The 15,193-nt window shown below is 49.0% G+C and overlaps 1 protein-coding gene across 1 annotated transcript in view; it reads right to left on the bottom strand.

The window, feature by feature from the left end:
* Positions 1 to 14,757, bottom strand: part of DNAJC6 (DnaJ heat shock protein family (Hsp40) member C6) — a gene marked incomplete at its 5' end in the record, with an annotated part of 34,500 nt that extends 19,743 nt beyond the window's left edge. Inside the window, 4 exons of the mRNA XM_082765811.1 lie at positions 2,153 to 2,301; positions 2,408 to 2,457; positions 3,227 to 3,377; positions 14,565 to 14,757. Coding sequence (XP_082621937.1) covers positions 2,153 to 2,301; positions 2,408 to 2,457; positions 3,227 to 3,377; positions 14,565 to 14,757 — 543 coding nt within the window. The remainder of the gene's footprint in view (positions 1 to 2,152; positions 2,302 to 2,407; positions 2,458 to 3,226; positions 3,378 to 14,564) is intronic.
* Between the last annotated feature and the right edge of the window lie 436 nt (positions 14,758 to 15,193).

The following is a 15,193-nucleotide window of genomic DNA, read 5'->3' as shown; positions in this document are numbered from 1 at the left end:
GGAATTCTTCTAGAGCTTTGGAAATATGCAGCCAGTGCTTGTTTTTCCTCTAGCAGTAGGGTAGTAACGGCCAAGAACGTGACCCTACAGGGACTTTGAAGTTTGGTTTTGTTTAATGCTATATTTGAGTTATATGTTTTCAAACTGTTCACATTTTCTCAAGCAGATGTGAACTCTCCCCTCCTGCTGGGGTGACGAGGCAGGGAGAAAAGCAGAGCACGACTGGACTTGAGCAGCAGCTTTTACTGCTCACATTGCCTCCTCTCCTCACTAGACTGAGTACTCGGGGCTTCGAGCCCCACACAGCCACACAGGGGCAGGAAAATGGGCTGGCAGGACACTAATGTCATCTCCCTCCTCTGTCACTCTCTGTCCTCTGTGATCTTGAAAAGAGCAGCTCTAAAGAAGATAGGAATTAAGAAGCCATTCACTTCAAAGAACAAGTGCCTCTCAAAACTTCAGCTCATCTGGTATCCTTACCCAAAGCAGAGAATACTTTTCATGTGATTTCATTTCCTTGATAGCCCATTAGTATTTTTTTCCCCACTACAGGTTAAGTTCAACCTCATATTTACAATTGTCTCATCTCATGTATTCTGTTCTGCACATTTAATTTTCCTGAAGAATACTTGGAGTCAGTATTTCCTAGCCCATAACCTGAAAGTACCATCTTTCAATAAAAAGATGTATCATTTTCTTTGTGTGTGTGTCAAGGCAATAGCCTACAAAGCACCTACTCATGCTTCGAGAGTGACCTACAAAGTCATCTGTCAAGGTATGGTAGGAGACAAATTGCAGGGGATGAAGGGCTTATGGTCAGGTCAAGCAATATACCAACGGGTTTAATGCTAGGCTATCAAAAGTAGATCTGTCTTCCTCCTCCCACCAACAGCAACAGTGATGCACCAAACCCAAGTAAGACTGAAGATTCAGAGCCTTTGATATTTTTTAATTAGTCTTTCCTGTTCATTTACTCATAGCTGAAGTCATGGCTGCTTACCGATTGCTACAGAGAAATTTGCTTCAAGTATAAGTGAGTGGTTACTGGTGGGCAGAGCAATTGCTGAGGATAGATTCAGCTACAGCTCAAGGGAAAATGGAACGAGGCTTATACACAGCATGAGATTCTCTTACCCTGACAGAGGGTTACATCTGGCAACTACTGTTGCCTTTCCAGTCGAAGTTGACAAAAAATAAGAAATAAGAAAATCATCACTCCCTTGGGGGAGAGGAAAAGAGCAGGATTTTTTTTAGAAGATTAGATCTAACCTTGCATTTCAGCAGCAGTGTCTTGAAGAGCTATCCTCCAAAAGCCATTAATGAACCAGAGCCTTGAACTGCTCCTGTATGCCATTCTGGTTTTAGAGAAGGAAACTGGGACAGAGACTGGAGGTGTTTTTTTAAAATTATACGCTAGTGAAAGAGCCAAAATGTACCTTAGATACTGTTTCTAGTCCTGTGCTTTGCCTCCTCAGTGCTTCTGCTTGATTACACCACCACTGAAGGATTCTTCAACGTGAAAATTATCTAAGTCCTTTTACTGATAATTTCTTTTAAAGCACTTCTGTTAGGATCCTTGTTAGACCTTCTTTATAATTCCTATTAATTCCTCATCACCCCTCAGATACTCCTATATGATAACCCACAGCTATCTGTATTCCACGCTCAAGGCACTGCCAGCAATTTGCTATTTATTAGGATTCTTGGTAGTGATCACTGGGGCTCAGACCACATTGAAGTCTTGCACACCCACATCATATGCTTGAGTCTGTGCTTTAATTCTTTCTGAAGCTCACCTCTCTAAGTGCATGAAAAACTAAAGGGTTTACTCCTTATTTCTTTGCAGCAGCTTCTGGCAACTATGTAGGAGTCAAGAGCAGCACAGGCTCAACTCAAGGCAGCGTCACTCTCACAGATTCCTGATAGAAGCATTATGCCCTGAACTTTCCATCTCTTTAATACCCCAGACATCAGCTAAAACCCAGAAGAGACCATGGCCACTTAGTAACATCTATAATAAAGGTCTCTTCCAACCCAAGCCATTCAGTGATTCTGTAATTCCTTTTCCATCTCAGTACGTTCTGCCACACAAAGGAGAGACAGAAGCAGGATCTTCTGCCCCATTTCACAAAAACTCTTGGAAGACACTCACCCTGTTGTGAAACTTGGCACTGCGATAATACTTAGGTGACAAGTTGAAGACTGTATAGTGGTCAGGATGTCTGGAATCCAAAAATGTCCGTACGTCTTCAATGTGGTTCCTGAACCCCAGTTCAACGCCTTCAGCCGGAAAAGACATCACTAGAAGGGTAAGAAGAAGCCAGGCTGAGTATGCACCATAACATGGTTATAAACTGCTGAACCCCAAAGTACTACAAGTTCTATTTATCCCAGCAGCAGTACTTACCTATGATTCTCGAGGTAATGTATGAAATATCTAGCTCTCCCTTGGTGTAACTAAAAGAAGACAAAGTAGGAGACAGACATTATGCATTTTTACAGAAGACAGCCCATTACAGGAATCAGGAGGACATTGTTTTCCCACATAGATCTGCTTTTCACACAAGAAAGGAAATGATCATAAAGCCATTTCTTTGTCTTTCTGTCTTAAGCAGAGGCTACAAACAGTTTACTGTAGACAGTGACCCAGCTTTCCTTTCACATACACTATTAAATGGATGCAGAAGCTTCCAAAAATAATAATAATAAAAAAGTCCCCTTTTCCCCTTTTCCCTTTTGTCATTAATTTTCAGTACCAGTTTTCAGGAGAATCTCTAGCTGTTAGACACTTCACAGATCAAAGCCTCTGAGGAGTTGCCTCCATTAAATTTCTTTAATTTACTCTAGCCCCATATCCCTCAGAGGCAGGTGCAGTGCCAAGCACAAGGGCCATCACGAGCAGAGGTGACCAAAGCAAAGTCACTTCAGTTCTTTCTTCAGCTCAGGAAGTGGTTTTAGCAAAGGGAACAGTTTTATCAGCAAGAAGAGTCTCACTGAACATTAAGTAACATGAGCCAACTTCCAGTGACAAAACAGTCATGCAGCAGCCGAGTGGCAGGACCCCACAAGGGTCACAGGAATCAGAAACTACGTGCCCCACTTTCACCAGGGAGGCCTTTTCCAGATTCCTGAACGTTGGCGTTCATTTATTATGCTAGTTAAGATGGCAAGTCAGACCAGAAGCTAGTGACACTACCTGCATTAGCCAGCTCCAGCTCTACCATACCTGGCAACAGATTGCATGACCTTTGAAGATGTATCTTTCAGGGTATCCTTCAGGTTATCCTTCAAATTGCTGAACAGCCTCCCCGCTCCTCCTTTCACCATGTCCAGCAAGCCTCCCCCATAGCTGGACTCCATGTCTGGTGATGAGGCACCTTCAAATACAACGAAAGCAAACCCAACGTCACTTATTTGGAACAAATCCACAGAGCCAACGAACCCATTGCTCTACTCAGACCAAACGTATTCCCGTGCACCGCCGCGAGTCGAGTGTAGGCCCAAAGTAGTTTTGCTTATGAAAGAAATGCAATTTCTCATCTCTGCAAAATCATGTTCTAGGCACAGAAAGCGTCAGCGACCCTCAGCATTGTTTGTAGGTTGACTGCATGGTACCAGTACAGCATGGACAACCACCAGCCAAGCTCCCTTGCCTCTCAACCCAACCCAAAGCAAGGCCAGCTCTTCAGCGTGGAGCTGATCTGCTGATTTAAGAGTCATTTAAGAGTCCAGACAAGGAGAAAGCAGAGCAGGGCTCACCTCCTTGGTACGCTTTTTCCTCACAGCTTGAAACATCATGAAGCTGCAAAGTCGAGAGGAGACTAACGTAGAGCAAAAGCCATTTACATGTTATTTTGATGGACTGTGATGTGGCGTTCCACCTCAAGCGTTTGTATTTTGCAATTATACTAAAATAACTATTCCGCTCTCCTAACCAAAACCTAATTCATTGCAGTTTTTCTTATTATACCACTGCTGTGTTAATAGCATAAGTCATTCTCAGAAAAATATAATAAATTGAATGTAGACTTGAGTAAACATGGTTTTGTTTTATTGCAGAATTTTGTTAGAGACAAACCAGTAAAATCATATTTTGTTTGCTATAAGATAGACTTGACTACATAAATTGCTTTTTGTTTACTGGGACTCGACTATCTTGACTTAACAAACTTCAGCTACAGTACTCTAATTAAACATTTGCTACCTCATTATTATGTCAGATTAGCCAGAAGACCTAGATGCAAACTCACTTAAATGTTATTCACTCTTTGAAACCCGGCGTCAGCTATCAATAAATGTAATATATATTGTTAAGCTGGAGACTCCACTGGTAAAGTGATGCTATTTATTCCCCTGTGCCCAAAGAGTGCTTAATGCACTGTGATGCAGCCACAGCCCACGTGCACGTGACCTACGTGCAAAACTGGTAACATCAGAGGCCACAGCTCCTCTGCATCGTGCTTGTGAAGAGATGGACAATACTCTGCTGATTCAGAACAGGAGATGCCTTTCAGGGCACAGGAACATTTCCTTTCCAAACCACTTTGAAGTGTCTACTTCAAATATGAATAAAAAATAAAAAAATAAAATAAAAAAGGAAGTAGCTCATTGGCTTCCAAATAGGGAATCGGTGTTTGATCTTTCTTCAAATACTTCGTTTCCACATTACTCTGTTAGGAGGGTCAGGGATAGAGAAGCGAAGTTCAAAAGGCATGTGTAGATCTGCAGGTCAGCTTTTTAAAGAAAGGAAGGGAGAAAGATGGTAACTTGGAGTGAGGAAAGGGGGAGCAAAGGGATCAGAGCCAGTGGGTATTGAACACATTTTATTCTGGGAAGTGCTCTGTGAGCAACAGAAAGGCTTCAGGAACATGGAAAAACAAGAATCTTTGGGAAATGAGACAGGGAGAAAATTTCACTCCGCTTCTAAAAGAAAACCCTAGCAATTAGTTCCAAGTTTACTATATGCACTAGAACAGAGAGACCAAAAGGACTGCTGAACAAGAAATGCAAGCATTACCTAGCTATCGGGAAGCCGCTGAGGAAGCTTACAGCATAAATCACTCACTTCTATCCCAGGTGCACTAATTTGCTCAGGCATCTTTTAGCCACTGGATCGGAGCAGCACGCCCCGTGCTGACAAAGGCCATGGCTCTGTTACAGCACGACACAGCCGCAGAGGAGCAAAACAAATACATTTGAAGGCTCCTCTAGCAGGCAGCATCTCCTACAAAGCATAAAGGTGAATAAAGGGGTGGTGAGTCCCAGCAGCAGAGCAGAAAGCGTTAATGCATTAGCACACGGAGCTGACGACGTACACAGAAACCCATGAGAACAGCTGAAAAATCTGATTAAAAAGGAAAAAAAAGAAAAAAGAAAAAGAAAACCAGCCTGCTCCTGCAGTTTTTGCTGAATAAAACATTTCTGTGCTAAGTCCCTCTTGTAAATGCAAACCTTTAGAGCTGCTGCAGACCTCTCCAAGGGACACCCGCAGCTCTGGGTGTCACCTACCGCTGCCACTGCACGTCCCTGCAGCACGCCCAGAGATGGCCCCTCTAACAGAGAGGGCTTCAGGGCTGCAAACGAGATGGGACGTGGTTGCCCTTGCTTGCCTCCAGATCCAAGGCTGGGCTACCAAGGCCGCTCGCTAGGGCTGAAGGGACGAGCTCGCCGGGGCTCCCTCGCAGCCTGGAGGGAAGGGGCTCAGGTTTTGGGGTGATCACTGCTGGTTTGGGCAGTGGCAGAACGGCACGTCCCAGCTCTCAACGTGCCATCACGCAGCAGTTCAGCTAGCTCCAGGCCACGCGTTAGAGCTGCTGTCCAGAAGCCTTGTTAGGGAGAATTAGTTTCTGTTTGAGATGCAGCTTGCTCCTCACACAGCAAGAACCCGGTATTAACCCAGTTCCTGGATATTCCCCGCGACTCGGTGTGCCTCAGAGACACGCTTCTGACCTGTATTTGTAGCACAGGTTTCAGGGGGATCGCTTGCTAACTACAGCCTTTTCATTTCCTGGCCAAGGCACTTATAATGTCGGGATTTTAGTGCTGCAAAACGTGCCTGGGACATCGTGTAGGATGGGTCTTCTGGACCACCTCCGTTATGGGATGGCAATGATGATCACACTGAAGCAGCCCGAGCTGATGGAGCAGCGTGGAAGCAAGAAGCTTCAATCATCCTGATGACAAGCCAAGCTTGGTTTTCTTACAAATGAAGCTCCTTGCTCTGAGCTAACACCTCCCCAAAGAAGGGACAATTCGGTGCTCCGGATCAGCCTCCAGCAGCCACCAAATGGAGCAGCAGCCTCCTGTGCCTCCTTACAGAACTCAAACCTGTCATTCGGTGGTGTTCCTGCCATAACGTGTGTCCGTCAGCAGCCCGAGGGTGGGATTCCTGCACAGCTGGACAGATCGCAACCGAAGGAGCCTCCGCACAGCACCAGCCTTGTGCGGTGTAGGATGGGAGCTGGAGAGCACTGGTGTTTTAATTAAAGCACTTCAGCTTTCTCCTTGCTCGGGGCAAGCGAGCAATGCCCGTTTTGGAAGCTTTTCCTGCAAGATTTGCACCTTAGGGCCCTTGTCTCTCTAGGGGTCCCTGAGCACCAGACCCCACAGACCCACGAATCACAGGTCACGGCTTCCAGCTCCACCGGGAATCAAGGGGGAAGCGAGCGACGTGTAAGTGGCATTTCAGACTCTGCCCGTTTGAACGTTTACGCTGATGAAGCAATATTTGCTTGAGAGTGGGGAGGTGAAAACAAGACATCTGGAAATGGGAGAGCAGGCAGCTGAGTGCTACGTTCTGTGTGTTACTTACTGAGGGTCGGAAATCCCTTTTTGCCTGAGAGGGCAAAAGCAGACTTGAAACCATGGGAAAGGCAGCAGGTTCATCTTGGTCTGTGTCTCCTCACCATGGACCTTCCCTAGGAAAGCATTCGAGCTTTCATCTGCCACCCCCTCAAAAACCAGTGGGCACCTTCCTCAGCACAACCTGCTGCAATTTCCCTCCACTGCGTGCAGCTCGGTCCCTGGCAGGGGGACACGGCTCGTTTCCCCTCCCCTCCCTGTGCACACACCCCTGTACGAGTGCATTACACACACTGAAGTGGCTCCAGCTCCCGTAAATCGATGTCACCGCAGGTGTCACTTTTCCACAATTGAAGTCAAGCATGGGAGAGACGGATCAGTTAAAGAGAACCCAGCTACGGAGGATTTCAGCTCTCCCTCAAGCCCAAGCCCTGCACGGGGGTGGTCAGGGAGCAAAACGTGCTGCTCTGCATTCTGCTCCTATGGTACCCGAGCCTGACACTATGCTGAGAAAACGCTCATAACTGCTGCATTCACGTCCCAATTCCAGATTTTTAGAAGTTTTCAGCCTTTCTCCCTGTCTCTGCCCCACGTGGTGACCAGGGCACAGTGTGAACAGGGAGCAAGAGCTGCGGTGGCGGGCACCCACCCCTGGCCTTACAGAAAGGGCCCTTTTAAAGGTTCCCATCTGAAAGAAGTCGAGCTGCTGTTGTTGTGGCTTCAGCAACAACACCCGAATTGTTTTGTTTCTTTTTTTTTTTTTTTTAAGGAGCACCCATCAAAAAATGATGCTATTTGTGCTCCTGCCCTGCCGTGCCCCCAGGCAGCCGTGCCGAGGAGCAGCCTCAGCTCACGTTCCTCTCCCAGCAAAGCCTGCGTAAGGCAGGCCAGGATTTCAAACCAGCATTAAGAGACACAGGCCGAGGCTACAGCAGCCCCATCATATTTATGAGCTTCCCCTCTGGATCACACAGGAGCCCCCACAGTGGAGGGGAGCAGCCCTGGTACATGCACCCCTGCCATCACGTAATTAAAGCATCCCCTACAAAAAAAACTCATAAAATGATTTTTTATGGGGGTGTGTGTCTGCAGAAGAGCAGGGGCACAGAAACCACCCCAAGTACATCCCTGGGTACCCACGGCACCCCCAGGTCCTCCCATCCCCACGCTGGGGCATCCTCCAGGCTCAGCACGTCGCCTCTCAGGGACTGCAAATCAATGCAGGCATTACGGGAAGAGTTTAAGCTCCCGTTTCAAGAGGGCGGGTGGCAAATATTTCTAAATGAAGTTATCTGGGCAGGCAGCTCCTCTGCATCCAGTGATAATCAATAATGCTTAAAACGGAGTGCTTTGCTTGTCAGATACGTTTTTAAGGAGCGCAGCCTGCGAGCCCTGAGCCCGAGCCTCCTTCACCATCCCTCCCAGCACACAGCCCTCCTCGGGGGGGGGGGGACTGAGCTTTGTGAAATTTAAGCAAAGCCTCCGAAACATCCCTGCTATTCCATTCACCCACACCCTCTGCCAGGCCAGGGAGAGCCCACGTGGCAGGATTACATCGCCTTTTTCAAAGGAACTGCGTGGGTTGCAAAGGGACTAGAAAAGGCTGGGGAGAAAGCAGCAGCGACAGAGGCACCCAAAGCAGCAGTGGAAAGGAGAGCACTGCTGCTTCCGAAATTAATGGGCGAGCTCCTCAGGCTCACAGAGGCCCTGAAGACTGATGCTTTTGCTAATTTTTTTTTTTGCTACCAGGCTCGTCCGTCCCCTCCTCCTGCGCTGCCCCAGATTCCTGCTCGCGCTGGCTTTCCCACCAGGCCGAGAGCAGAGAGAGCTGCAACCAAAAGGTTATTCTGCAAAAAAAAACACACGGCAACACCCGTGTGGAGCAGAGCTGCAGCATGGCAGCACCACACAGCCGTGCCGTTTGGTCCCATTGTCACTCATCCAGCCCAAACCCACACACGGCCTTTGCTCTTCCCCGGGGTTTACAATACAGACCGGAGGCACACGGCAGCAGGTTGCTTTAGCAAGTGTAGCCCCCCGAAAAAAAGACATTATGGCAACCAAGCCCACGTGAGCTCCCTGAGAGCACAGCCAGCTCAGAAACACGGGGTACAAACAAATAACCACAGAACGGCTTGGGTTGGAAGGGACCTTAAAGATCAGCTAATTCCAGCCCCCTGCCACAGACGGGGACACCTCCCACGAGACCAGGCTGCCCAAGGCCCCATCCAGCCCAGCCTTGAGACATCTTAAATAATTCATTCAACTGAGGGCATACTTGGGTTTTGTTGTCGTTTTGTGTTATTTTGCTTTGTTTCTTTATTTACCGCAGCTTTCCTGTGGTTACCTGGCACTGCACCCAGACCTTAAACCTGACGTAGCTGGCATGTCATCGAGAAACCACCTCACGGCTCGGAGTTGCTCAAGAACTTCTTGGCAGCTTTGTCAAGAAGTCTTTTTCTGTCAGAAAAGCCACCTTGCCTTGTTCTGCCTTTCTCACCCCAGAAAACTATGAGCAGTCCTCCTTTGCTGTAAGGTTACATGGAGCTCACATAGCCCAGACCTTGGGAGGAAGGACGCTTAACAGCTTTAAATTAAAAGATGGTAGATTTAGTTTAGATGTGAGAAAAAGATTATTTACTATGAAGGTGATGAGACACCGAGGCTGCCCAGAGGAGCTGCCCCATCCCTGGCAGTGCCCGAGGCCAGGCTGGATGGGGTTTGGGCAGCCTGGGCTGCTAGGAGGGGTCCCTGCCCATGGCAGAGGTTGGGGCTGGGTGGGCTTTAAGGTCCTAAAGACTGCGAAGCTCCTAAAGGAGATGTTTCCGACAGGACCAGGTCTGGGCTCACACCGTAAGTGTGTGAAATGCACAAATACGTGCATAAATACCTGTGCATTTCTGCAGATGTTGGGTGACACGTCCAGTGGTGCCTCCCTCCTGGGGCTGGGATGAAAAGCTGCATTCCTCCTCCCACGAGGACTCACATCCCTTTCTGTGCTTGGTTTTTGTGGATGGGCTGGGACAGGGCCACTGCTGGGAAGCACTCAGAGCCCTGGGCAGCACAGGGCAGGGAGGCTCGGGAGCTTCCGTTTGCATCCTCCTGAGATAAACTTCTAAAGCTAACGTTGTAGGAGCCCAAGGCTTATTATTTGAAGGTTCATTTGAGACTGCATAAATGTAAACTTCATGGAAATTTTAAGAATTAAGATCTCTCTGCTGTTGCTTGGAAAATTATTAAGGATGCTGGTCGCACCATTAACTAAGCAACATGTAAGATTTCAACAGTGAGAGGTTATTTTTTTTTGTTTCATCGTTTAGAAGTGTTGAGAGAGGAGAAATATCCCCCCCTCAGTACTGTGCCAAGTTTGTTTAATTTGTTACGTTTTTTCCCTTAGTTATGAAAGTGAGATGACAGTGAACAAAATGCATTTGAGGCTGGAACGCTGAAATTTTGGCACAAACCGTGACAGTGGTCTTTAAAGGTGATTGACATTCTCTCTGCCTCGCCTCCCTACCAATTAAAAAAAAAGGGGAAAAAAAGGAAAAAAAAGCTATTGCCAACACCAAACCATTCAAGTATCCAAAACACACCACACAAACAAAGGAGTTATTAAACTGAGCCTCCCTGCTGGAAAATGCAGCTAGGAAAGAAGACAAGACAACATTGTCAGCGCCAGCCTTTGTCTCCGTGCCAGTGACATGGAGACGTCTCTCTCCTGACTCAGTGAAAAGTAATCACCAGCATACAAGAGACTAGGTTTGCAAGCGTAAAACAGCTAAAGAAATCTCGACTTGAACACTCGCAATTTATTTAAAACGTTTTATTTTGCAGTTACGCTGCCGGAGGAGGTACGTGGCACAAGCCAGTCTAGCCTCCGAGTGTTTAAAAGCCATTTTGTAGATTAGGCAGTTCATAAACATCCCAGAAGAGCACAGAAAGAGAGCTTGCTCCTCTTGTAACACATATCCTTGTTGTTACTTTTCCCTCTCTGCATTTCCTAGAACCTCCTCCTCCTCTTTCAGTACACAGCAAGCTGCTAAGAAAGCATTACTGAATGCCACAGCAAAAGCCAAAATAAATTGCTTCTTCCCCGCCTGCCTCTCATCTTCTGAGCACGTCCACAAACTTCACAGGTTAAGAAGACAAAAGGAGAACTACTTTAATGATTTTCTTGGAATTCTGTTTTGGGACTTGCGATGTTTTGTGTCCTACCAGATCCAGCTCGAGCCTCCCTCCGTGTCCCTTCCCCTCCGTCCCCAAACCCAGCAGCTTTTGGATGGACGAGCAGCGAGGAGAAACACACAGTCCCACTGGAGACCAAGATGGACCTAGGCACTATGATTGTGCTTCTATATGGCACCAAGCATATTCTGTAGGGGTTGTTAAAGGTGTTACATCAGGAGTTGAGCACTCAGGGCACACACTGCAGTTGCACAGAGCTCCAGTGCCCACCCAGGGCATCACAGAACTTAAACATAACCCGATACGAGGGAGCTACACTGCAATTTTAATCTCATTATGAAGGGTTTGAGCCTAGCAAAGCTTAAAGCAAGCAAAGACACGGTGATAACACACGGAGCTTCAGATACCAGCCTGGATACGGCTGCCCTACCTCATGTAAAGTTTCAGCTCTTGATTCCTCTGAGCTAAACCCAACCCCGATAGTGAGGGGCTGCAGTGTAAGGAGTTTCCACCTGCACGGCCTGTGAGCAGGGTGCCCTAGGTAAGAGATGATACTTTAAGATTGATTTCTGTGAACTGGTTAAAAAAAAAAAAAGAAAAAAAGAAAAAAGTTAATCATGAAAACCAGCAGGACCCCACTCAGCTCACGTGAGCTCAGGTAACTGCAGCAGGAGCAGGTAGTAGCTAATTACATCCACCAAAATTTTGCCCCAAAATTGTCAGCACTCTGCCTTCAGCACAAATCCTCACCAGTCTACCTTCTATAATCACCTAATACTAATCTAGACACACATCTTCCAGACAGCACAGGCCATTTTTCTGTGTCCTAGTGCAGATGAGCAGTAAGAGGAAAAGGGAGCGAGGGAGCTTTGATTCTCCAGCTCTGCAGCTTCACCGGGGTGCTCTGCCCCAAGCACAGCAGTGACTCCACCGGAGCACCCAGCTCTGCCCTGGCAGCCCCCTGCATTAACCATCCCGTGGGGCTGGGTGTGCAGGCTGGGACCTCGGGAGCATTTATTTCCCTCCTCAGCTGCAAACAGCCATTTTGCTAACGCAGGCAGCAGCTGCTCTGCCACACGTGAAGCCATCATTTAAAACCAGAAGGAAAAAAAAAAATCCTGAAGCATAAGGGAGTTCAGGTGCAGGGGATGTACACAACGGGTTCTGCTTCGGCCAGGACCCCTCAGGGATTCCAGTTTTGGGATCGGCCACATCCCTGTGCGGGGCAGAGGCTCCTGCACCCCACCACGAGGCAGTATCACAGGTCACCGAGCCACCTCGTCCCTCTCCATCCCCAGGACTTGGGTCTCTTCTCCCAGCCAGCACACTCTCTGCTGCTCCCCATCGTGTGAATTTAGGCTTTGATACCACCGCTGAAGAAGGAGGCCCGAGTATTTAATATGAATACCTTACCTACTTATTAAAAATAAATAAAAATGTTGGTATTTTTTCCTTCCTACTAGTAAGCCAAAACCCAGCCACCTTCCTTTCCTGTCCCTCTCTCACACTGCTACCTAATTTCCCCCACCAGAACTATCCATCTCCACACAGCATTAAAGATAAATTGCCCCACAATTCACAAGCAGCTTCAATTACTGAATCACCAGCAGTCAAAAGCACACCTGAGGGGTGGATACAGCTCTTTAAGCTTTTATAATTTCATACTTGGCAAAGAAAAATGTCTTTGCTATGAACTGATAAAAATTGCTCATTTATCTGCAGACAACAAATGAACAAGGCAGATACAAGTCTGACCCCACATTTAAAGCAGAGCATCACACCAGACACAGCTCTTCTGAGCTTCATGTGAAGATTTAGAGACCCCCTCCTCCCCTTTCCCCCAAAAATGCTTATGAAACAGATAAAGTATTAAGAAAAACTCTATAATCCCAATTCAAGGGCCACATCAAGGCCTGAGGTTTGTTGCTGCCAAGCGTGTGGCTGGTTCCAGTGACTGCAAGCTTTCGGCAGAGGACCATAAAGAGCTTCCAGTGAGTACCAAGTGCCCAAGAGGAGGGGAGCTCAAGCTTACACAGACCCCTGCACCATCACCTTCCAAGCCCCAGTGACGGCCCTTGCTCAAGTCCATGCATTTAAGGGAAGAGCATCCTAGAAAAATACAGAGGGTGTTTGTACAGTTACCCCTCTGGGATGTCTTTGCAGTTTGCAGCTGAATTGCTGGCATGGCTGAGTGTTGCACAGACCCTGTAAACACAGGCATTGTCTGGCTATCCCTGAACACCTCTTTTTGGCTCGGCAGGGAGCGGAACGGCTTGAAGAAACGGAACAGAACGACTGCACCAGCAGCGCTCAAATAATACAGCAAGCTGACGCGAGACAAAAGCCACGGCTTGACATGAGCTCCGGCGTGCTCCCACACCTGGCTAGATGTGAATGCCGCCCTCGGTTCTCCAAGTTCTAGGAAACCCATTCAAATAATTGCTTTAATGACAGACATTAAACTGACCATAATACCTACCCAACTCCATGGATGCTCATGTAAGAATCCAAATAACTGTAACACAGCAGCCTACTGTGAGTAAGAAACTACTGACGCATACTATTATTACAAGCAACTGTAGCAAGGATATCATAGCAGCAAATTAAAATGCATTTCTGAAGTCCAGGAGTAAAAAAGTTTAAAAAAACAAAAAACAAACAACAAACAAAGCTAGCCCCAAGAAGAACTCCAGAAAGCACATTGAAATGGCAAGGGGAAAGAGGGAAAGCTTACTCCCATTACAGCAGAGAAAATGGGAGAAGGATGCAGGGTGAGACTCTCCCCACCTAGATTCAGACACGGGTCATCAGAAGAGGTCTCCACGTTAAAACACCGAGGATGAATTGAGGAATTGAGCTCTTGCTGAGTGCCTGGGGCCCACGCCTTCCTTCCATAGCACAGGGCAGATATCCCTGCAATATCGTGCCACTGCAACGGACGGACACAAAATTCGGTCCCCCCACGAGTATATGGGGCATTTCCCTGACGGATTTTGATCTCTGTTAGTTCGTGGTGGTGACGGGCGTTGGTTGAGCCGGGCACCCTGCCCAGCCACAGCCCCAACCCGCTCCCCTCAGCGGAGCCCCAGGCGCTTGGGTTCTCCATCACCGGCCACTCAGACAAACACAAACCCGGCTCCATCCCGTAAAGACCATCTGGCCATCTCCCCTGCTCAATAAAACCAACGGCACACGCAACGTGCCCAACACCACCACCCCGCAACCTTTAGGGCTGCTTTTTTAGAGGCTCACACCAAGCCTCCCGCTCCCTTAGGGGACAGTGCAGCCCCACACCCCCCTGTTCACCCCATAACCCCAAACCAGCAGGGCGAAGCCAAGCACCCAGGGGTGCTTTTAGGCCACCCTCACCCACCCTACGGCCGCTTTTAGGGCTCCCTCACCCACCCCACAGCCTCAGGGAGGGTGGTGGCGGTGCGGTGTGGGGGAGAGGCTGCGGCTGGCCAGGACAAAGCGCTACCATTGTCCGCGCTGCCATTGTCCCCGCGGGGCCATTGTTTCCCCCCTGACGGTGCCATTGTTCCCCACACACACTCGGCACCGATGTCCCCCGGCCCTACCGGAGCTGTCCATGGTGCCATCGGCTCCTCTCTGCTGCTGTTGCTGCTGTTGTTGCTGAGGCGGCTGCCGTGAGGGGCTCCGGCCGCCCGCCCCCGGCTCTCCCGCCCCGCCGCCGCCGCCGCCCTCCACCAGCTGCAGCGCCTCATAGCCCTCCCCGCCCGGCTTCCTGCGGTACCCCCCGAGCAGGCTCATGGACGAGCCGGGGCCGGGAGCCGCCGTGGGCTGGGCGGAAGAGAAACGGCCCCGGGGAGGAGGCAGGAGAGGGAAGGGAATGGAGGGAGGGAGGGAAGAACGGGGCGGGACGGGGACGGGGATAGGGGCGGCCGCTGCCCCCTGCCCGCCCTCCGCGGGCCCGGAAGGAGTCGAGCGGCGCCACACGGGGCTGAGGCAGGGCTGGGGATGCTCCTGGGGCTCCTCCGGGTCCCTTCTGTGAGGGGAGCCCCAAGGGACGTGGGCGCTGCCAGCTCTGCTGAGGGCTCACGGAACCCCCCCCTCCCCTTCCAGCCCACCCTCACCTCACGGTGAAGGATTTTTCTGCCTTGTGTCTCGTCTAAATCCACCCTCCTTCAGCTTAATGCCATTACCTCCAGTCCTAACCCTACACACCCCAACAGAAGCCCTCCCCAGC

The sequence above is a fragment of the Aythya marila genome (genome assembly GCF_965140915.1).
Source record: "Aythya marila genome assembly, chromosome: 8".
Taxonomy (NCBI): Eukaryota; Metazoa; Chordata; class Aves; order Anseriformes; family Anatidae; genus Aythya; species Aythya marila.
This window is presented reverse-complemented; position numbering and strand designations above follow the sequence as displayed.